The sequence below is a fragment of the Watersipora subatra genome, chromosome 7 (assembly GCF_963576615.1).
Source record: "Watersipora subatra chromosome 7, tzWatSuba1.1, whole genome shotgun sequence".
Taxonomy (NCBI): domain Eukaryota; kingdom Metazoa; phylum Bryozoa; class Gymnolaemata; order Cheilostomatida; family Watersiporidae; genus Watersipora; species Watersipora subatra.
The window spans coordinates 26,074,227-26,099,343 of NC_088714.1; the positions used below are offsets into that span (position 1 = coordinate 26,074,227).

At 30.6% G+C, this 25,117-nt stretch overlaps 1 protein-coding gene across 1 annotated transcript in view; it reads right to left on the reverse strand.

Moving 5' to 3' along the window:
- Window positions 1-975: 975 nt before the first annotated feature.
- Window positions 976-25,117, reverse strand: part of LOC137400595 (uncharacterized) — a 42,352-nt gene continuing 18,210 nt past the window's right edge. Inside the window, exons 8-17 of the mRNA XM_068086926.1 lie at window positions 20,294-20,411; window positions 14,929-15,137; window positions 14,674-14,759; window positions 13,841-14,033; window positions 12,658-12,773; window positions 11,209-11,368; window positions 9,535-9,579; window positions 8,154-8,201; window positions 3,017-3,064; window positions 976-1,660 (exon numbers count right to left, since the gene is read on the reverse strand). Coding sequence (XP_067943027.1) covers window positions 1,374-1,660; window positions 3,017-3,064; window positions 8,154-8,201; window positions 9,535-9,579; window positions 11,209-11,368; window positions 12,658-12,773; window positions 13,841-14,033; window positions 14,674-14,759; window positions 14,929-15,137; window positions 20,294-20,411 — 1,310 coding nt within the window. The 3' untranslated portion in view covers window positions 976-1,373. The remainder of the gene's footprint in view (window positions 1,661-3,016; window positions 3,065-8,153; window positions 8,202-9,534; window positions 9,580-11,208; window positions 11,369-12,657; window positions 12,774-13,840; window positions 14,034-14,673; window positions 14,760-14,928; window positions 15,138-20,293; window positions 20,412-25,117) is intronic.

A 25,117-nucleotide genomic window follows, 5' to 3' on the forward strand; every position in this document is an offset into this window, starting at 1 on the left:
ATATCTGGTAATCAATAAAAATTGCACCAAGCATGATGCAGTGTTAGTATGAAATGAAGCTTGCTGGAGCCAAACTGCGCATGATGATGTACAGCTACTTTAAAACCTCTAATTGAGTGTCACCTTTATTTAAATTCCCTTATTGGAGAAAGGTTGAAATATAGAGCCCCACCCTTTAATTGAACGCCACCTACAATGGACCACAATTTTGACGTTATTTGATCATTATGAACCATAATAACAAGTGATCAGTAGAAAAGCACCTGCAAGACCGTCCTAATAATGATTCAGTTACATCAAAAACAATTAATTCTCTCATTGTTTATGTTTGTATCCAAGTTCGTTTTTCAACTCCAAAGCTTTTGGTTTTTCTGTTAAAACTTTAAAAGTAGCACTATAGAAATAATTAATAACTGTATTAGTAGTTAGTGTGTTAGTAGTTAGTATGGGACGCATGTGAAAACAGTTTTTGGATTATCAATTATTAGTAAATACTAATAAGGTAAAAAATAGTCATCAAAAAAAGGGAACTTCATTTTAACTTGGCATAGCACTAGTCTAACCTTTTTAAATACACAACTTGGTTTTGGTATTAATTTAGTTAATGAATTAATTTGAACTAATCTTTTGCAGTAATGCTTTCATAGCAGCATTGAACATAGAATTTAGGCAAAAAATTCAAATGAAAGCTGCATTTGAACAGTGGCCTAAGTCCTAAGAGCTTTATTATAAGTGCTTTTGGACCACCAACTTTTAGCTTGTTAGTTTTTATTTTTTACTGTATCACAATTGATGCAACCATTTTACATGTGGGTAGAAGGAAATTGAACAGTGTCAATTTTAAATTGTGTTCTGTTAAGCATGGAACATTAGAATTGAATATATGTAGATCTATGATCTGGCTATCTGACTATATATAAGCTTCCTTTTGAAGAAATTACAGAAATATTTTTCATCTAGTCAAGCTAGTATGTTGTTGACAGCGTATATTAGGTAATCATTATCTAGAAAAACTAAATAAGTAAAGATTCACAGCAAGGAATCATTACAAATTCTTAATCATTTCTTGGTAATGTACTTGTAAACACAAGTTCTAAAATCTAAAGAAATTGATTCTAATAACATAAAAATGAAAAATTATTGAAGAATATTTAGCTCATTGTAATTTTATACTGCACTGGTAAAAAATAGCTAAATTTAAGCAAATGTCTTTAATCAATACCAGAATACTTTCAAGCACATTCTCATCCTATAAGTATACTTAGAGTTTATAATATTTCATTGCTTTGAACATATAAGAATTTTATAGTTATGTCAAATGTTTTAAAATATTGGATAATTGTTTTTTCTGTTAGTGTTTTATCTTTATAGAATTACTTATTCAATGGTTCATAGACACTTTCATGTTCATCATTTGATCCACTGTTTGTTGGTGCTTCATGAATGGCTTGGAGCTTAATCTCCACTGGTTCCTTTACATACCCTCGGCTTCGGTTTGTAGGTGAATTCCTTGAACTGGCTTGGGATAAAGCATCCTTTACCAGCTGATCTCTCACAGGTGTCTGATTGCGTTTGCGCTTTTTGTAGACAATGAATTTGACCACAATGGCAATTATGGTAAGACTCAGAAGGATGATGACAGCAATGCAAGCTGCCAAAGCTAAAAATAACAAAGAAGACCAAAATTATGCAGAGAAAACTTGTGACTGTTACATAAATGGCAAGTTAAACATGATAATCGCAGAGCTATTTGTTAGGGTCCCATGCTATTGAGTCTGTAAAAAACTGTAAAGCGTTCAATATGAGCAACATCAGACTCACACCATTTAATAAGTCAGTACGCCCAAAAGTATGTAAAATTTGTTGAAACCTTTACTTAAGACAATCTATTTTGAGAATGATCAAAAACGTTTAAAGCATATTTTTAAGATAAAAGATACACATTCAACACTTTGCACTCAAATGAGGGGTAGTATGGTTTTACATAAAAAGTGACGGAAACTCTGATAGCTCTATTTACAAATTTCATTTTAGGTAACAGCGCAAATCAAGTAGATTAGCTTTTGCAAAAAGCATTAGCTCAGAACTTCTGCTGTTAGCTATTTTTATATCAGATTTATTTATTTTTTCCCAAATATTTTTGGACGATATTAGTGAAATAATATGGTGAAAAAATTTAACACGATTGTGTGTTGAAAAAATTAAACAGTTTTCAGATAGAAAACAAATTAGGTGATAGCAACTATAATTTTGATAATAATTTTGAATCAGAAAACCACAGCGAAGGTGTGCTCAATGGCTATGATAATATTGAAAAGATTACTTTGCACATGCTAATATACAGGGAAGGGCCTGAAAGTGAGAGTGACGTTAAACACAAAAGAGATACTGACGAAGTTGCTTATCATAACTTTGATATACAGTACATATAGATGGTACAGCTTCCAAAATGTAAATAGCTAAAAGGGCTTGAAACAATTCATTAAGAAGCAAGGCTAGTTAGGCTAGATGGTTTGTGAATCCAGGCGTCATTTGCAAAGAAGGGGTTGTCAAGGCAGTAGTCAGGTTTATCAAAAACATCTTTGTGAGAAGGTCATGGGCATACAAAAGAAAGCTTTGAGTAGAGTGTATGTAGATTCTGCTACTTTTCAACAACCTAACTCCCCAAAAAAAACTGATGTTCACGCAATTGTCCTACTAACTTTTTTGGATAACGTGAAGGCTTCAAAATGCTTTGAATTGTAGTTAGATTTGAAAAAATAATATTTCCAGCTTTCAACAAATGGTCCAAATATAATAGTGGTACACACTAATAATCACACTCAAAGGTCAAAGGGTTGGTGCCTTTTCAAAAACTTAATTTTTCAGCTTTTTTGCGGGGTTAACTAAAAATTATGTGGTTAATTTTCAATTTTCACTGTAATGACTAGAACTTAATGTAAAACCATTTACTCTTAATATAAACATTCAATTGTTATTGATTGAGATTTTTGGCAAACTGTAATGATGTATTTACCTGGTGAAAACTTGTTCGAAGGACTTGATGAAGTAAATTTCACATCTTCTGTAAAATACAAGCTTATAATAATTTGGGTCAAAAGAATAAATTAGAAACTCAATTGGCCAAAAATATCAGTTTACAAACCTAGTTATTTGTTAGCGTTATGCACATTGCACAGTTATTTCAAGTATAGTATCTTAAAAAATAGTCTAATCGAGTCATAGATAGCTGCCTATTTTCTTTTTTTGCATAAAATATGTTATAAAAGTTTGTAGCAAAAGTCATAAATTAATAGGCTCTAGAAAAAATTCAGCATGAAAAATTACAAGATAAATGCTGTAACCCAAAAGCGGGTTTATCTACGTATTTAAATATATATATATATATATATATATATATCTCTAAATGTAATAATTATATTTGCTTACATACATAAATGACATTTACCTAAATATATATATATATTTATATTTATATATATATACATATATATACATATATACATATATTTAAACATATATATATATATATATATATATATATATATATATATATATATATATATATATATATATATATATATATATATATATATATATATATATATATATATATATATATATATATATATATGTATATTATTGTACATGCAATTAATTAGAATGAAAGTTTAAGACCAGTTTAAAAGTACCCTACAAGATGAAATTATTCAATGGATTTAATAATTCGCGAGTTCTCGTACAGTCAATTCCGCAAACTTTTAAAATCCGCGAATAATTAGTTTTATTTGCAACACCAGGAAAAACAACTACCACCTCAGATTAAAAATCAATTGCTAACTAAAATTATTAATGTAGCTGAGTTTTGAATTTCTTTAAAGTCATCGCCGGGCTTTGAGTTGAGCCCATTGCCAATGCATGACACTTTTTTTTAATTATTCAAGATTTTCACAAGTCATGCAAAATTCGGCACGGCGTCTTGATCAAAATAATCTCTCCTGCAGTTCCTTATGTTGCAAAACTCATAACTTACCACAAGTTGTTGGTTCACCAAAGGCTTCCAAAATGATGAGTATTCAAAAAAACCTTTGGATGCAGCCAAAGATTTATTGCTTAGCATGATCGACATAGATTTTCCAGCTAAATACAAACCTAAACGCGGTATAAGCATGTGACGGTTTTACTATATTGCTAGCTGCATTCACGGATTAATTTATTTGAGAATGTGTTTTTCCACAAATAAATTAAACCACGGATATGCTTGAAAAGACCATTTTCGTCAATTTTACATCCGCGAATATTTTCATCCTGTAGGGTATTAGAATATTAATTTCTTTCATATGGCCGAACGGCGATGATTATGATGTTTTATTATGATTATTGCAAAGTATACTATATGTGATACATATTATGTATTCATATTTGTATATATATGTATCTATATATATATTTTTTGTATTTGTACATACATATATTAATAGTACAATGGAGCCAGGGCAAAAATGTCGTATAGAGGAATATAGAAACACATAATAATTATCTAATGCAAACAATCCCTAGTTAAAAACAGTAGTTTTATATACGAACTGAATATTAGAAACTAATGATAAGGTAGTATATTAACCTTAGCAACTTCAACTATCTACTGTAACTTAAGTGTATTTAGTGGTTATAATCTGCAATAAAATGTAGCATTACTATGTACAGTAAGTACCATGTGGAGCTGTTACTTTTGAGAAAGATGGTTGACCTAAACTTATATATTTAATTACAACGATCATATGAATTTGTAAGCTTTATAGCCAAAAATGTCAAAAACTATTTTTATACGGTGACATTTTCAGTGTCTGCTGAACTTGCTTCTACTTTGCAACCTTTTGATTATGAACCTTTTGATTATGAACCTTTTGATTATGAACCTTTTGATTATGAACCTTTTGATTATGAACCTTTTGATTATGAACCTTTTGATTATGAACCTTTTGATTATGAACCTTTTGATTATGAACCTTTTGATTATGAACCTTTTGATTATGAACCTTTTGATTATGAACCTTTTGATTATGAACCTTTTGATTATGAACCTTTTGATTATGAACCTTTTGATTATGAACCTTTTGATTATGAACCTTTTGATTATGAACCTTTTGATTATGAACCTTTTGATTATGAACCTTTTGATTATGAACCTTTTGATTATGAACCTTTTGATTATGAACCTTTTGATTATGAACCTTTTGATTATGAACCTTTTGATTATGAACCTTTTGATTATGAACCTTTTGATTATGAACCTTTTGATTATGAACCTTTTGATTATGAACCTTTTGATTATGAACCTTTTGATTATGAACCTTTTGATTATGAACCTTTTGATTATGAACCTTTTGATTATGAACCTTTTGATTATGAACCTTTTGATTATGAACCTTTTGATTATGAACCTTTTGATTATGAACCTTTTGATTATGAACCTTTTGATTATGAACCTTTTGATTATGAACCTTTTGATTATGAACCTTTTGATTATGAACCTTTTGATTATGAACCTTTTGATTATGAACCTTTTGATTATGAACCTTTTGATTATGAACCTTTTGATTATGAACCTTTTGATTATGAACCTTTTGATTATGAACCTTTTGATTATGAACCTTTTGATTATGAACCTTTTGATTATGAACCTTTTGATTATGAACCTTTTGATTATGAACCTTTTGATTATGAACCTTTTGATTATGAACCTTTTGATTATGAACCTTTTGATTATGAACCTTTTGATTATGAACCTTTTGATTATGAACCTTTTGATTATGAACCTTTTGATTATGAACCTTTTGATTATGAACCTTTTGATTATGAACCTTTTGATTATGAACCTTTTGATTATGAACCTTTTGATTATGAACCTTTTGATTATGAACCTTTTGATTATGAACCTTTTGATTATGAACCTTTTGATTATGAACCTTTTGATTATGAACCTTTTGATTATGAACCTTTTGATTATGAACCTTTTGATTATGAACCTTTTGATTATGAACCTTTTGATTATGAACCTTTTGATTATGAACCTTTTGATTATGAACCTTTTGATTATGAACCTTTTGATTATGAACCTTTTGATTATGAACCTTTTGATTATGAACCTTTTGATTATGAACCTTTTGATTATGAACCTTTTGATTATGAACCTTTTGATTATGAACCTTTTGATTATGAACCTTTTGATTATGAACCTTTTGATTATGAACCTTTTGATTATGAACCTTTTGATTATGAACCTTTTGATTATGAACCTTTTGATTATGAACCTTTTGATTATGAACCTTTTGATTATGAACCTTTTGATTATGAACCTTTTGATTATGAACCTTTTGATTATGAACCTTTTGATTATGAACCTTTTGATTATGAACCTTTTGATTATGAACCTTTTGATTATGAACCTTTTGATTATGAACCTTTTGATTATGAACCTTTTGATTATGAACCTTTTGATTATGAACCTTTTGATTATGAACCTTTTGATTATGAACCTTTTGATTATGAACCTTTTGATTATGAACCTTTTGATTATGAACCTTTTGATTATGAACCTTTTGATTATGAACCTTTTGATTATGAACCTTTTGATTATGAACCTTTTGATTATGAACCTTTTGATTATGAACCTTTTGATTATGAACCTTTTGATTATGAACCTTTTGATTATGAACCTTTTGATTATGAACCTTTTGATTATGAACCTTTTGATTATGAACCTTTTGATTATGAACCTTTTGATTATGAACCTTTTGATTATGAACCTTTTGATTATGAACCTTTTGATTATGAACCTTTTGATTATGAACCTTTTGATTATGAACCTTTTGATTATGAACCTTTTGATTATGAACCTTTTGATTATGAACCTTTTGATTATGAACCTTTTGATTATGAACCTTTTGATTATGAACCTTTTGATTATGAACCTTTTGATTATGAACCTTTTGATTATGAACCTTTTGATTATGAACCTTTTGATTATGAACCTTTTGATTATGAACCTTTTGATTATGAACCTTTTGATTATGAACCTTTTGATTATGAACCTTTTGATTATGAACCTTTTGATTATGAACCTTTTGATTATGAACCTTTTGATTATGAACCTTTTGATTATGAACCTTTTGATTATGAACCTTTTGATTATGAACCTTTTGATTATGAACCTTTTGATTATGAACCTTTTGATTATGAACCTTTTGATTATGAACCTTTTGATTATGAACCTTTTGATTATGAACCTTTTGATTATGAACCTTTTGATTATGAACCTTTTGATTATGAACCTTTTGATTATGAACCTTTTGATTATGAACCTTTTGATTATGAACCTTTTGATTATGAACCTTTTGATTATGAACCTTTTGATTATGAACCTTTTGATTATGAACCTTTTGATTATGAACCTTTTGATTATGAACCTTTTGATTATGAACCTTTTGATTATGAACCTTTTGATTATGAACCTTTTGATTATGAACCTTTTGATTATGAACCTTTTGATTATGAACCTTTTGATTATGAACCTTTTGATTATGAACCTTTTGATTATGAACCTTTTGATTATGAACCTTTTGATTATGAACCTTTTGATTATGAACCTTTTGATTATGAACCTTTTGATTATGAACCTTTTGATTATGAACCTTTTGATTATGAACCTTTTGATTATGAACCTTTTGATTATGAACCTTTTGATTATGAACCTTTTGATTATGAACCTTTTGATTATGAACCTTTTGATTATGAACCTTTTGATTATGAACCTTTTGATTATGAACCTTTTGATTATGAACCTTTTGATTATGAACCTTTTGATTATGAACATTGTTAGACGTCCTTTTGGAGAGTTTCAAAGTTTCCAGCTTCTGCCATTTGGCCCAGGTATAATGGTACACACTGATAAAAACAATCAGAGGTCAAAAGTTGTTTTTTTTTCAATAGCTTAATTTTCAGTTTCCCCTGCTGTGATAACTAAAAATTGTAGACATAATTTTCAACTTTTACTGCAATAACTAAAAGTTAATGTAGAACTATTTTCTCATAATATAAGTATCCAAGTTATATCAATTGAGATTTTTGGCAAACTGTAATTAAGTATTTACCTGGCGATAACATGTTTGAAGGACTTGATGAAGTAACTTTCACATTTTCTGCAAAATACAAGAACTTGGTTATGCTTATATTAATTTTGGTCAAAGGTAAAAACTACAAACTCAGTTGGCCAAAAAGATTATTGAACAAACCTAATTATTTCTTAGCATTATGTACACTGCACATTTTTTTAGAAATAATGTATCTTAAAAAATAGTTTAATCAAGTCATATATACGAGCTTCACGTAGCCGCCGATTTTTTTCATTAGTAATATTATATTGTATAACTTTCTATCTGAAATCATGAATCAAATTATAGGGTCAAGAAAAAAAAACAGCATCAAAAGTTAAAACATAAATGCTGCAATTAAAAAATAGGTTGTTTATTTAAAGTACTTAACTAAATATGTATTTAAAGTAATTAAAGATAAATGTATTTAAGGTATTTAAAGATATATGTAACTCAAGTATTTAAAGATATATGTAATTAAAGTACAATGTGTTAAAAAAGTTAAAGATTTAAAGTATTTAAAGAGATATACAGATATATATATATATATATATATGTATATACATATATAAATATATATATATATATATGTATATACACATATATACATATATATGTACATACGTACGTATGTGCATACGTATGTACATGTATATGTACATATGTACGTATGTACGTATGTACGTATGTACGTATGTACGTACGTACGTATGTGCATACGTACATACGTACGTATGTGCATACGTATGTCTGTATGTATGTACGTATGTATGTACATACGTACGTATGTACGTATGTATGTACGTATGTACGTACGTATGTACGTACGTATGTACGTATGTACGTACGTATGTATGTACGTACGTATGTATGTATGTACATATGTATGTATGTACGCATGTATGTATGTACGCATGTATGCATGTACGTATGTACGTATGTTTATATTTGTAAAATATGTATTAAATTTGAAAAATCATATAAATTTGTAAGCTTCATAGCCAAATTTTTCCAAAATAATTTTATATGGTGAAATTTTTAGAGTGTTGCAGATCTTGCTACCAATTTAATACAATATCTTTTTTGATGGTGTATACAGTTTCAGAGGTACTTTTTACGAAGGTGTCAAAGTTTCTAGCTTTTCACAAATGGCTCAGGCATAGTGAAAAAAGCACCGAAAAAAACATTTAGAGGTCAAAGGTTTAATGTTTTTTCAAAAGCTTCATTTTCAGTTGTTCCTGCACCGCTGACTAAAAATTGTACGCTTTATTTCCTAATTTTTCTTAGACTAAAGTTCAATGTAAAATCTTTTACTATTTATACAAACATTCATATTTTATCAATTGAGATTTTTGGCTAGTTACAGTAATGATGTATTTACCTGGTGATAACATGTTTGAAGGACTTGTTGAAGTAACTCTCACATCTGCAAAATACAAGGTTATAATAATTTTAGTTAAAGGATTGGATGAGAAACTCAATTGGCCAGAATAATTATAGCGCAAACCTAATTATTCGTCAGCGTTATGTACATTACACATTTTGTTTAGGATTATACTCTCTTGAACAAACATTTTCATAATATCATAGACAGTTGCCTGTCGTTTTTTGCACAAAATATATTATATAAGTTTCTAAATGAAGTCATAGAGCAATAGCCTCAAAGAAAAATTTTGCATGAACGATTACAAGATATATGTGGTAATCCAAAATCGGGTTTATTCATATATTCGAATATATATATACATATATATCTATATATCTATATATAGATATATATGTATATATCTATATATCTATATATCTATATATATATATATATATATATATATATCTATATATCTATATATATATATATATATATATATATATATATATATATATATATATATATATATATATATATATATATATATATATATATATATATATATATATATATATATATATATATATATATATATATAATATATATATATTTGTTTACATACACAAACAAAATTTACCTTGATACATATATTTATATTATTATATATAATCAATTAAAATGACATTTTTAAGCCCATTTTAAAACTATTAGATTACTTATAGTTTCATATGGGAAAGCGATGGTTAATTGGATTAATATTTATTATTGATAGCAATGATTATTATGATTATTGAAAACCAATAATCATTATAATCATTGCTCTATTTTAATATGGAGCATTCCATGCAAGAAACTGTAAATAATGCAATATTGATAAATATACATATAATTCTAGACAAAAATATATAACTATATATTTTAAATATGTTTTAAATATATAAATATGTATATAAAATGTATGAGTATATAAATATATATATGCGTATATATATGTATATATATATGCACATATATATACATATATATAGAATGAAGCAGTATAAATTAGTAGAAAATTAGATAGTCTACTTATATTTTTTCAGTTACTGGCAGTTTCTTGCTCACCCAATCATCAGGCTGTAAATCTTAGCTGAAACAATATGGTGACTTCTTTTTTTAATCTTTTGAAAAGCCACCATCTTGTTTCAGCTGTGATTTACAGCCTGAAGATTGCGTGAGCAAGAAACTGCCAGTAACTGAAAAAATATAACTAGATTATCTAATTCTCTACTAATTTTCTTATAGCTTTTATAAATTTTTATATATTTTTTTTCTATATATTTACATATATTGCAGTATTTACAGTTTCTTCCATGAAATGCTCAATATTAAAATAAAAAACTTTTAACTTTTAAAAAGTTAAAATAAAACTTCAGCTTTTTAATTCATTTTTCTACTCTAATCATGAACTTGACGTTTAACTTTTAAAAACATTCAAATTAATTTGAGTTTTAAAATTCTCCTTGCTCATCAAACATTGTTTTTGTATTACTCATTGGTGAACAGATAGCAAGATGTAATAACAAGATGAGGATTAATGTCTAGTGACTGCCTCCTCCCATTAGTTCTCATTTTGTATCTTATACATATATACTACTTATACCTTATACGTATATATTGAGATGAACTACTGACAACAATCCTTACCTTCATCTAGCGTAACTGCAGTTGCCGTTAACTCATCACTCTGAAGGTTACCATTCAAAGCTCTAAGCTTGCAGGTCACATTCGTAGATGGTTCGTAGTTACAAGAGGATGCTGATAAGCCATTAACGGTATTCCAGTTTTCTTCTTTATTACAGGTTACCTGCAGAAAAAAAACGTACTTTTGTAAGGCTGCAATTGCATAAAACCAATTAAAGTTGGTTGAAAGCTGATAATTCTTTGTTATTGTGAGCAAGTTGGTGCAGTTACAAACATATAGTGTAGCTAAACTAATTTGATTATGTAAAGTAGTTCAATTGATTTGATTATGTTTGCTACTTCAATTGATTCCATGAGGTAAAGAAAATTCAATTGATTTTATTAGATAAAGACAGTTCAATCAATTTTTGTAGGTAAATATCATTCAATTGTTTTAATTGATTAGTTTAAATAATTTGATGAAGCAAAGGCCCTTTGTCTGATATTATGCAAAAGCATCTACTATTTTTATCTGTTGATTGGTAAAGAAGATAGATATAGTGCAACAGAACTTATCTTTCATTTGGAGGTTTAATGGTTTATAAAAATGAGATATGTTTGAGATATCATGCTTGCCTGCTAATATCCTAATATAATTTTGATAAAGTAGGAGCTTTTTTTAGAAATACAATAGATAATCAGCATTAAACCTGCTAATAACGTGTAAATTCAAACACGTTTTTACATTTATCTAAATAAAACTTTAATATCTAGAACAGCCACAGTTTCAAATGGCATAAATAGTGGTTTTAATGTTTAAAAAATAGTTATATTTTTTACGATTAGTCTATGATTAGTCTATGATTGGTCTATGATTGGTCTATGATTGGTCTATGATTGGTCTATGATTGGTCTATGATTGGTCTATGATTGGTCTATGATTGGTCTATGATTGGTCTATGATTGGTCTATGATTGGTCTATGATTGGTCTATGATTGGTCTATGATTGGTCTATGATTGGTCTATGATTGGTCTATGATTGGTCTATGATTGGTCTATGATTGGTCTATGATTGGTCTATGATTGGTCTATGATTGGTCTATGATTGGTCTATGATTGGTCTATGATTGGTCTATGATTGGTCTATGATTGGTCTATGATTGGTCTATGATTGGTCTATGATTGGTCTATGATTGGTCTATGATTGGTCTATAATTGGTCTGCGATTGGTCTGCGATTGGTCTGCGATTGGTCTGCGATTGGTCTGCGATTGGTCTACGATTGGTCTACGATTGGTCTACGATTGGTCTACGATTGGTCTACGATTGGTCTACGATTGGTCTACGATTGGTCTATGATAGGTCTATGATTGGTCTAGGATTGGTTTATGATTGGTCTAGGATTGGTTTATGATTGGTCTATGCACTGACTAAGAAAGACTTTATAGCAATAATTAGATAAGAATAGCTCACTTCATATTTTAAGCCCAATTTTGGTCCTCCAATAAATTCAGGCTTTTCCCAAATAAATTCTACACATTCAGAAGTTGTAGCTCGTAGAGTAACTTTACTGCTACCAAATTGGGGTCCTGAAAAAAACAACCAAGTATGAGTAAATTGGCAAAATGTCAATAATGCTGATTACTTCCAACTAGGGCACACAGAAAAGCTCAAATCCATTAAATGTACTCAATTGCTGAGACAATATAAAGTAAACTAATTAGTAAATTATTAGTAAATTATTAGTCTACTAACACAACTATGACCTCAATGTTTTTGTGTTAAAATCAGTTTTTTTAAGGTCTTAGAATATATTTTAATTTGTTACACTCTAGTTTCAGAGCGAGCTAATGTATGAAAGCCTATGTAAGCTTTTTGGTTTTAGTGAAAGTTTTTAGTGCAGCCATTGGCTAATTCTATATACATGTATGGAGAATTATTTGTGATGGTTAGGAGAAACATAAAATAACCTTTGCAAATATGACTAAACAGTTAACAACAAATAACTTGCAAAATGCCGTCAATTTGACAAATTTCCTCATTCAAGTAATGAAATTTCAGATAGATTCTGAAAAAAGGCTATAGTCTGCTGTTTCCATTAAAAATCGGTGCAAAGATAAAATGCGTTACAATTTTTAATCAACCTGAAAAATCTGTTTTTACCTTTAAAGTTGAATTAGCTTAACTAAAAAACTCCATGCAACATATAAATTTAAAAAAACATTCAAAAAAATTGAAATTATTTATATCAAAGATAAACATTAGTATTTAGTCAAGACATGCCCAAGGCCATTAAAACGTTAATTCTCTAAAAATTCAGTTTATAACAATCAAAAAAGTCACTCGTCCAAATTTTTGAAAATAGTTTTTTTAATTGAAACATTAGTGTTATTTAAAATGAGTTTATTATTTTAATAAGTAACTATAGTGTCACATTTTTTGAAATTTAATTGTAACTGACAGACTTTTAAAAGATAGTCAATTTTTGAAACTATTTCACAAGCAACCCCTTTTATATTAACAGTGTGCTTAGAAGGGTAATGCTAGTAGCATAATTATAAGAAGTAATCACTCTCCTAATAACATATTCAGTTGCTGATGTTATAATGTGAGTGAACTAAAAGCTCAATAAATTAGACACTCTGCAACAATATACTGAGCATCGGAGATTTCTGGCTGCTGACTGATGAGGAACTCAGTCCTGCTTCATTCTCTGATGTAACAGTAAATGTAAATTCCTTGTAACCATCTACTAGAAATGTAGCTGATCTGTCAGTGGTACGCTGACTGTGTACTCCCGGGCTGGAGTAAGTGTAAGTGACTGATCCACGACAGTTAGATTCGGGCTCCTGTAATACAGCAAAACCATATTTATAGTAATTTTTAGATTGCTAATTAAAATGCATTATCTTACGTCCTTATATATCTTTTAAACTGTAGCAAAAAACTGAAAAAAATGATAATTTTTGGAGAAGTTTCCATTAACCCCTTGGTTACAGTTTAATGGCTCTCTGAAGTAATACTAATAGAATTGAGTTACCCATGGCATCCAAACATTTATTTAAAGAAGTGACTGATATTTTTAAGTTTTATTAATAGTCCTTATGCAGCGCGAGCTTTTAACGCAACAGCTATAGTATTGCTTTGTCATGCATGCTTCATTGGTCATTTAACTGCATAAAGATATAGTATTTCTTTTTTGAAAAAAAATAGAATTTATTACATACAAAATATTTTTAAAAAAATCAAAGTAAATGATACTAAGCTTAACTTTAAATCTGTGCATGTTTACATAAAAGTTTCTGTACCGATTAATAGTGTTTTTCAATATATGCTTGTTTGTTTGGTATTGAAAAACATACAAATCAGATGTTAACAATAATATTTCTTTCATTTTTAAAAACTTATGTAGCTTAGAGCTTGCCTTGGTAACTTTTAAACCTACAAGTAAAATGTTGACGCAACCAGGGTTCGTAGGTAAAGACTTACCTCCCACTTATAAGTGTAATTCCACCTTTCTCTACCACTATCCATTGTTGAGGTAATTGTGTAGCGAAGCTCAGGTACCGATGGGTCTAAAGAATAATAGATGAAGGTATAGATTATTTCACTTGATTAGTCTACTAATAAGTTTGTAACTTTAGTATCTGAGCAAACAAATTTGAAATAATTATGCATTTTATGATAATAGTAATCCGAATGACAAACCTTCCGACAGAAACATATAATTTGGTGCTTACTTACCTGAGCAGGCTTTAGTAGAGACCATAAATGTAGGGGAAAACCCTTCACATGGAATAGAATCTTCTAGAAAACAGCTCACAGATATCTCATACTCCTGACCAGGATCAAGCCCAGATAATGTTGTTGTTGCTCTTTCAGAATTTGAATCATGAGTAATATCACCTGATGATGTTGCCACATTACCAGCCAGTTTTGCTTTTACCTCGTACCTAAAATAGGTGGTATGAAACATGCAGGAAAAACAAGAGTTTATCTTTTAGCATAAATGATCTATTAATGTCCTGTTTTATGCAATGTTTTATAGCAAAGCTAAATGTTGTCTGCAGCCCAAAACTTAGTACAGTTTTAAAATTATGAAGCTATAAAAAAATCAAAGCAAAATTTTATGTGAACTGTCCAAACTAATCTCAAAAGTTTAAAAATAGAGAAATCTCAATAAAGTATTTGAAAATTAGTAATGTAATCACTATAAAACCACAGATGATGCATATTGTTGGTGCATGTAGCCACGCATTTAAAGCGTAACAAAGAAATAGAAGTGTATTGCACATTTTAAATTAAAACCACACATTTAAAAAATAGGGTTAAAAGGGTTAAAAAATAGAGCGTCACTCTCTAATTGAACGCCACCGCCATTTGACCACCACTTTGACATTATTTGATATTTACTCATAATATCTGCTCATAATATCAATTGATGAGCAGATAAATGTGCAAAATGTCCGTGTGTGTGTGTGTGTGTGTGTGCGTGTGTGTGTGCGTGTGTGTGTGTGCGTGTGTGCGTGCGTGCGTGCGTGTGTGCGTGTGTGGGTCTGTGCGTGCGTGTGTGCGTGTGTGCGTGTGTGCGTGCGTGCGTGTGTGCGTGTGTGGGTCTGTGCGTGCGTGTGTGCGTGTGTGCGTGTGTGCGTGTGTGCGTGTGTGCGTGTGTGCGTGTGTGCGTGTGGTTACCGTTCCAGCAGACATTATTTATCAAAAGTTTGAATACAACCACACTGGTACTTCTCGACACTGGTACAAATGTACAAATGAGATATCGGACTGCCTTTGTCTAGTACTTTGTCGGACCGAACAGAAAGAGAATGTCGAAGCTATTCCTGCTCAAGATAATACAATTTTTTGTGTGAAAAATATTTCCTTTCATCGATTTAGCAGTCAAACCTTACGAAAAACAGAAAATAGAAGTGTAGTAGCAAAAAAGCAAAGAAGTAGCGCATATATTATATATATATATATATATATAATATATTATACATATATTATATATATAATATATGTATAATATATTATATATATATATAATATATTATATATATATATATAATATATTATACATATATTATATATATAGCACCGCATTAACAAATTGCAAATTAAAAAAATAGGTAACGGTAAAAAACTATTTTTTCAAAAATTTCAAAAACTATCAAATGCAATTGGTAAAATTAGTTAATAATCAAAAGTGCACATTTTGAGTCCACTTTTGCGTCGCATGTGTGTGCATACGGTATACACTATATGATAAGTGCAACACATTTATAAGGTTTGTAAAGCTCAGTGGTTAAGGGAGTGGATTGGAAGTTTGCGGTTGGAACTACATCGAGTTCAAATGCAGCGAGCCGCGAGCTTTTAATTCAAAGTTTTAACACCTATAGCTGGACATAGACACATAAACTTTGAGAAACACGTGCGCACACGTGTGTACTTGTGTACATACTGTATGTATAGTGTATGTATACTAAGTGGATACCCGGATAATAAAAAGCTTTGCACGGAAAATTGATTTTTATTTACCAACAGTACCGTATTAACTTTTTAGCTTCATTTCATGACAAAAGTATTTTGTGCACTTTAAATAAATCAAGAGAAATACATATAACAACTGTAAAAGCTTTCAAACTTTCTCAAAAATTTGTAACTTTCAAACTTCATATCATAAAGAACATGTTTTGTGCAGATCAAATAAATTAGGAATTAAAATAAAACAACTATCAAAGTGTTTAAATGTAATTGTGAAATAATTGGCAAGTATTAGCTAAATTAAGTTTGTTTTGCTATGATTACAATAAAAGATGATTTGGTAATGATACAATTAATACGAACTGAGAAAACAAAACAAAAATCCTGAATATGTTGAATTAGTAATAACAACTTGTGCATAAAAGGGTGTGTGTATAAAAAAGGTTGCATTTCCCGCAAACGTTTTTCATCAAAACTTTGAATACGACAATATCGGTACCTCTCGAAACTGGTACAGATGTAAAAGTGAGATATCGAACTGTCTTCGTTTGATCAAACTGAGAAAGAATGTAGAGGCTATTCCTACTTAAAATATTACAATTGTTCACATGAATAGTATTAGCATTTACCAATTTAGCAATTGAACCTTATGAAACAACGAAACTAGAAGTTCACAAAAGTGTGAAAGATCATCGTGTCTCATAGAGTTAATAGAGTTCATAGAGTAGCAATTTAGTATGGGCATTGGTATGTCATTTAGTGTGGGCATTGAGAAAAGGGTATACGCTGTGGGATAAGGGCGATCCCATAGTGAGAACAGCGTAGCTTGGTGGCTAAGGGCACGGTTCGAGTCTTAAGGTTCAAATTTTGCCGTTGCGATCTTCGTGACTTCAAATCCAGCAGAATGCAAGCTTTTAATTTCAAAATTTTAATTGCTATAGCTGGACAAACCAAATTACATACCGAAGCACACACATACAGTCAAACTTTGAAATATATATATATAGATGTATACCGTAAAACCTCTAATTAAATGCCATGGCACTCTAATTTTCAACCCTTTTTCTTTACTGGCCTCCAATTGACAGGAGAAAAATGGAGGCAGCATTCAAATAGAGGCCGGGAGTGTATTTTTTAATAGCTCGTCAGAATTTTTAAAAGATGAATTTAGCTCTATTACAGATGAAACGAATGTTGCTTATATTTTGCTCTCTTTTTCTGCTGGAGTGATATTAAACCTTTTGGATGCAATAACTCTGCTAACTTATCTCCAACTTGTCAAAGATCTCTTAATAAATATACATTGAGAAACCGAAAAATTGCAATTAACTTGGGATGATATAATAGCCTATGTCCTTTGCAATTGTTTGTCTCTTTCAATTGTTATTTCATTCTAAATTTGAAATCATATTTTCATTTTATCTATATTTACCAACCTTGCATAAATGATCAATGCACTCATTGATATGTTTGCTACAGTTTGCAGCCAGAACTAGCTTTTTATGTGCAATGGAAGAGGAGTTACCACCGTCGATCAGTTGTAAGATCAGATTACCGCAATGATGCGATCAAATAACATACTATAAATTTGCGAATTTGTAAGTTATATAATGATAATCTATCAAATGCTACAAATATATACTTTTGACCAAGTGACATAACGAAACATATTTATATCACATGCAGAAACAAAGGTTTACATTTTTAGAACAAAAATATTTTCATTGTTTGCTCGAATATCTGCGTTCTGGTTGTTGCTTTCAACGCTTATTTTTAGTTGCCCAATACCTTCCACAATATCTTCTGGCTTCAGCTCTTTTTTGCAATACGGAACTAGTCGATATTAGCTTTTAAACAATGTTTTGGCCGAGCAAAACTTTGAAGGTTCACTTGCAACAAAATTCACATTACCGTTATTTGATATGAAAAGATTCACTATGTCTTACTCTGTTGTGTTGTAGGTGCAAAATATGTGGAAAGGTGATTAAAAGCTCTTAAAAGCTCAAAAATGAACAGAAAATCGCAGCCACACGAGACCGCGGTAGTTTAGATTCTCTTTCCAAAACGGCTCAAATGTGACGCAGTTGTGAGAGATGGTTTCTGTTCACACTTTCATGCAACCTTATTCGTCGAAATATTTTCACAAATATATTTCACGCATTCATTAAAACCATGTCTATTGTTCTTCTGTGGCGGTTTTATCGTCATCGTAATGCTGTCACTTTTAGCAGTGATATCTTATAACTTACCGTAAAAATTCGTTTAATTTTTTAGCCTTAGCTTGAAGGAGTACATATCATTGTTTGATAATCATGACGAGCTTGTAAGTCACTTGTGATAATCGAAAAGTGCCGCAGAACTTATTTGCGAAGTATTGGGTCACATGATCAGATTACAACTTGCCAATTAGACCAGGCCGAAACAAAAATGTAAGTAGCGAGCAGCGTACCCGAAGTGTTTGTCATAAACTAGTGCAACGATAAGTTTTATATTGAGCTTTTTATTGAACATTCAATTCACATGAGAACATCATGTGACAAGGCAACAAGCAATTTTCATGGCTGCGTCATTGAAATAAAAAGATTCCAATCTACGGCGGCTTTTCGCTTTTGAGCTTTTAAGAGCTTGTAATCACATTTCCACATATTTGGCACCTACAACACAACAGAGTAAGACATCGTGAATCTTTTGATACCAAATAAACGTACTGTGAATTTTATTGCAAGTCAGCCTATAACACTCTGCATTTAGCACAAATACAATGCGTAAAAGTTTGCTCGCTAAACGTAACCTTTGGACCAAAACCTGCAAGCAATTTTTATATGCATGTTTTTTTCAGTATTAAGACTGTGTTAAACAAGGAACTACTATTAGCCTGAAACAGTTAGTAATTATTTTGATTGCATTGCTTTCAAAGTTCATCTACCATCGGAAATTTAAGCGGTTTTTTTATATATGTAGGCTACGTCGAAGTAGGAAGACCGCGTTAAACAAGAAACTAATCTTAGCCTTAGACAGTTATTAATTGTTTCTAGAGTGTTCCTTTTAAAGTTCACTTACTATCGTAATTTTCCACTATTTTTTATATGTGTATTTCGAAGTACCAAGATCTTCTTAAACAAGGAACTATTGTTAGCCTAAGACCGTTATTGATCATTTGTAAAGTGTTGCTTTTAAAGTTTTAACAAAAAGATTGAAAAGCTTTCGAGTCGGACAATGAGAGAATTGATTGTTATTAATGTAAACAATTCATTATTAATATGATTTTTGTGAACACTTTTCTATTGATCCCTTGATATAATAGGTACAAAATAGTCAAAGTGGCGGTCAAATGAAGGTGGCGTTAAAGTAGAGGTGGAGCTCTATTTTTCAACGCTTCTCTCATATTGGGGGTCAAATAGAGGTGGTGTTCAAATAGAGGTGGCGTTCAAATAGAGGTGGCATTTAAATAATACCATGTAATTGCTATTCTAGATGTATATTAGTCAAAGCGTTGTAGGGGTAAAAAAAGGTTTAAGAGGCTCTGTGAGAGTGCCTTTATATGAAGTTTTATCATTTTTAGCATAAGTTCACATTGCTCGGCAAAATTTTAAACTTGCTCTATAAAGAAATGATTTACAAAACTTACTTATTTGGTGGCTCAAAGCCCACCATTAGCTGGTTCCAAGAAACAAAAGAGATGGTGACACTGGTGTATGTTGAGTATTCTTTTCTTCCATTTATCTGCTCTGTAAGCTGAGCAGCCTCTACAAAGTAATATGATAAATTAATCTGTTATTCAAGAACAAAAAGTAAAATAAAAACTCTGCATTCACTATTAATTTGATTAAAATTATACGTTTTATATTGAAATTGTAGTATGTATGAGCCGAAATTCCTATTAGAATCGACTGCAGTAAACTCAACAAAGACTGCCGCTAATAATCTATAATAACTTTATAAATTATCCTGCAGACAGCTATGCACAGTATTTAAACAAAGACTGCAACTACGATGTGAAAAATTAGGTTAAAACTTAAACGAATAGCAGTAATAAACAAAAAAATTGTTGTTTTCTTACTATGAAAAGAGCCAATGAAATTTAGGCTCATTATTGCATAGAATTCGGGGTCGAGGTAATTATTGAGATACTCGAGATTACTTAATCTGACTTGGACTAAATTACCTTAAGTTATTTTTACTTATACAGTAGACTCTCAGGTTACATGGTTTTTATGGTTTTTTACTTACGAAGTAAAATACGAAACTTTTCGGCTCCTCGTTATGACATTTTCTTTGCCATATGACAACAACAATGTCTCTTAAAATTCTAATTTGGCGCTCAGCTTTCAAGAACAGCATTGCTCGGTCTTTATGTCAAATTATTTTGAAAGATCAGTCAGTTAGATCAACGCCAGATAAAATGTATAATAAAACCGAAGAAAAAGGCACAAAGCTAGACACATATAGGCATTAGAAAATTAAGACAATAATAAAATTAAGTTTAGTATAATACGTATTAAAACTTAGCTTTTAGTTCGTGCATTTAGTAAGCTAAATTGGTTTAAAGTAAATTCCAGGTTTATTTTATGTCATATAGCATCAAAAAGGTCTGATGTACTGAACGACTTGCATTCAAGTATCTCTCACTTGCCATTAGCCACTACATCTGTCTCAAAGGTAATAATTTTTACCTTTTATTGCAGATCATAACCACTAAATACCTAACTACCATTACTAAGGTCACTATATGTTTTGCTATTAACAGCTTAGTATGCACAGTACATATATAACATTTTGATGTTGTCACGGGGAAGGGGGGGAGTAAGGGGTTTGCTTAGATAATTATTGTAGGTTCCTATGCCCCTTCATACGAAATTTTTGCCTTACAATCTCAACACCAGAATTAATGACTGCTGTATGGCGGGGCCCACCGTACAGTTTTAACTATTTTTATATTCTTAGGCATTTATTAGTGTAATGAGAACCTCCTATTTGTACGTACTAAACATGAAATGTTAGCAGAAAATTTAAGAATTAGTGGACAAAGATGAAGATTCAAAGATTTGCATGGGTTTTAGGTGACAATTATGTTGAGAACGATGTATTTCAAAGTAACCATAGAATGTATGGTTGATTGTTGGATGTTTTATAAAAAAATATATGACTTTAAAAGTTGCAAAAAGTATAGTTATTTTGTATTGCTACATAATTGTTTTGGTAACGGAGACTGAATCATAAGAAATTACATTTATTTATTAAAATATACAGCGATGTCTAATGAGGCATTTTAATTGTGTCCACTTCGCATATGCTACAAATTTCAGAACTAGTCTATTCTACAACAATACAAGGAGTTATGTTTTGAGCAAATAGCTTGGTATATCATTTATAATTGTCTGTTAACCTAAGTAAGGGTAGATTTTTCCTATTCTGTAAGGTACACATAGATTTGTTCTACTATATATTAGAAAATATCATTTCTTATAATAATTTGACAGTACATTCTAAAGAAAATATGTTATACTACCAACAAAACCAGTTGCAACAAAAGAAAAAATTCCTATGATTAATATTACTGGTATACAGTACATCCTCAAAATACGATTTTAATTTGTTCCAGTGTTGGCATCGCATGTTGAAAAAATCGTACGACGGGGTATAAAAACCATAGTAATAATATACTGCAAACGTCTCATGGTGAAAATCATCAAATCTTTATTCAAGTTATGTACATGTTAAAAATTAGTAACAAGTTAGTATGTTAACCTTAGTAACCATAGTTAGCTACAGGAACTTTAGTGAATTTAGTGTATTTATTGGTTAAGATCTGCATCAAATTGTAACGTTGCATTGTGCTATGTGCAGTACTTACTTTGGAGGGTTGTTACCTTTAAAATAGAAGTACATACAGCGTAAGCTTTGAACTCACTTTAAATAAGTTTGCCGTAAAACTTTTATCTGAACATTATAGCATTTTCTTTTTGACACTTCTTTTATGATGGCGTTTAATTAGAGGTGAGGTTCAATTAAAAGGTAGCGTTCAATTTTTCAACTAGCTGCTCAGGATTTGGAAAGTTGCATTTCATTTAATGAATAACGATTAACTCACAAAATAAAGTTATAATATAAGATAATTTAATAAACAAAGAACGATAACATACATTTAACAACCAACATAAAGCTCTAACGCTAAATAAATTAACAAATGACGAATAGCAAAATAACAACTGACATAAAATTATAAAGCAATAAATATGATACAAGACATATAATACAAATTAACTTGGTGTTTACTAATATGTAATAAAATTTTAATGCTGAAAGTAAAATAATACACCGCTATTGCAACAGCTCTCGTCACTCTCTAGAACTCGCTCATCAGCATCAAATAGTTGAACATATTTTTATTGGTAATGCCAGCATTAGCCCGCCCTTGCTGGAGACATTCCAGCCCATCTTAAACGGGTCGTTTGACCTGAAACAATGAATCTTGTTATCCTCGGTGCTGTCTAGAACGTTGATCAGCCTACATCTCTTGAACGACTTGACAATTACCATCTTCAGATTCGTGCGTGTTCGACATGTCTGCCAAAGCTTATAGATTCATTATCGTAGCGCTCTGAGGAAGTTTAACACACAGCTTATGCGGTAGGAGTGTTTTAATGGAATGCCCAGGCCTCAATGTAGTGGGCTCAATCTCTAGGCACCATAATCCATGCGTTATTCTTTGTGTTTGATGTGTGATCAATGCAATTACCATTGTTCCACAAAAGTCAAAGTTTATCGAAATTGCTTTGGCCTTTTAGTACAGTATGCCTAGAGAGATACCTTTGATTAACAATTAGCATGATAAAAGTCAATGTGTCGCTCAAAGATATTTGGCTTTCAAATAAAGGTGGCCTTCAAGTAAAAATGGATGATACTTATCATATAAATTGTTGATTTAGTAAGAAATATAACTTACTTTACTCAAATTGCTAAAATTAGAGCAAAATTATAACTTTTATGGTGCAAGTTAAGGTGTACAGGAAATGTGGCACATACTCATTGAAAATACTATATCAGCTAATAAAATTTTAAATGTATCGTACAAATATGTTCATTGCTAAACTTTTTTTATATTTTACCTTTTTTACTCTATCCAAATAATGCTTTTTATATTTTAACAATTATTATATCGTCAAGGAATACAAAATTTTTATTTCTACTGTTTCTATTATTGATTTTTTTAGAATGATAAAGTATTTTACATGATGTTCTACTTTTAGGTGCTGCTCCAAACTAATTCAAAATTTTGGTAATCAAATAAAGGTAGCATTGAAATAAAGGTGGTGTTCAAATGCAGGTTTCAAGCTATCTTACTAAATACACACACTTAAAGCTAGGTTTTTGTACGTATTTTTAACTATTTTATTGTATTTCAACTTTCTATCACCAAAATTTTATTAGCTATCAGTTTCTGGCTCTCCTTTCAGTATAAATTTAGCCAAATGTTGTGGAATGTGATCCACTAAGAGCTGAGCCTAGGGCTGAGCTAAGTCGAGCCGGGCTGTGCTCAGTCAGGCAGAATGACGAGGTCAAGGTTCAGTCAAGCCAAGCCAAAGCTAAGCCAAAGCCAAGCCAGAGCCGCGCCGTGCCAAGACCGAGCTGAGCCGAGCCATGCCGGGTCCAGCCAAGTAGAACGGAGGCAGAGCTTACTAGCTATATAAGCTTGAACATTTGTGTAGAAGAGCAGATCTGTTCTGGGCCTGTTCGTTGCCTGTTACTTGAGCATTCTTGCACAACTTATGAACTAAGCAGAAAATATAGGTATAAACTCATGCACCGAGTCTTGTACTAGTGGAGGAAAGTGAGGTCGCACAAAACCTTTACACAACTTCAATGAAACTTTTTTTGACTCAATTCGACAAGAAGGCCCAAACGATGCTGTATTCGTAATGAAGGGGATTTTTGTTAGCAGCTTAAGGGAAGTTGTCTAATCTCTGACCATTTGTTTAGCAAAACTGAAACTGAAATTTTTCAAATAGTCAAGAAAGGAAATATTACATACCACCATTCACACAAGGAATGCCAAGCTGAGAGAACTCGGTAATTGTATCTTTTTCAGGCGTTTTGAGAATGTTTTTTGTGAACAGAATATTGGCATCTTTGTTATTTCGACGTAAGCACAATAAACACGCCGACTGCCAAATTTGAACTCAACAGAAAATATCAGTGAGTTTGTATAGTGAAATAAGATTTGTATGGTGAGGAGGAAAATTCATCATGTTCCACTTTGCAAGGCGAAAAAAAACTGTGAAACAAAGTTATCGGTAATCTGAAGGTGTACTGCACATGTAATAAATAGACCAGCTAATTTTTATTGCTATTAATAAAGAAGTATAATAGACTGTGCCACTCTGGTTATAAAATTTTATAAGTCAGGCGGTCCACTGACTACAATATAAGCTGCCCCACTACTTTTCGTAAT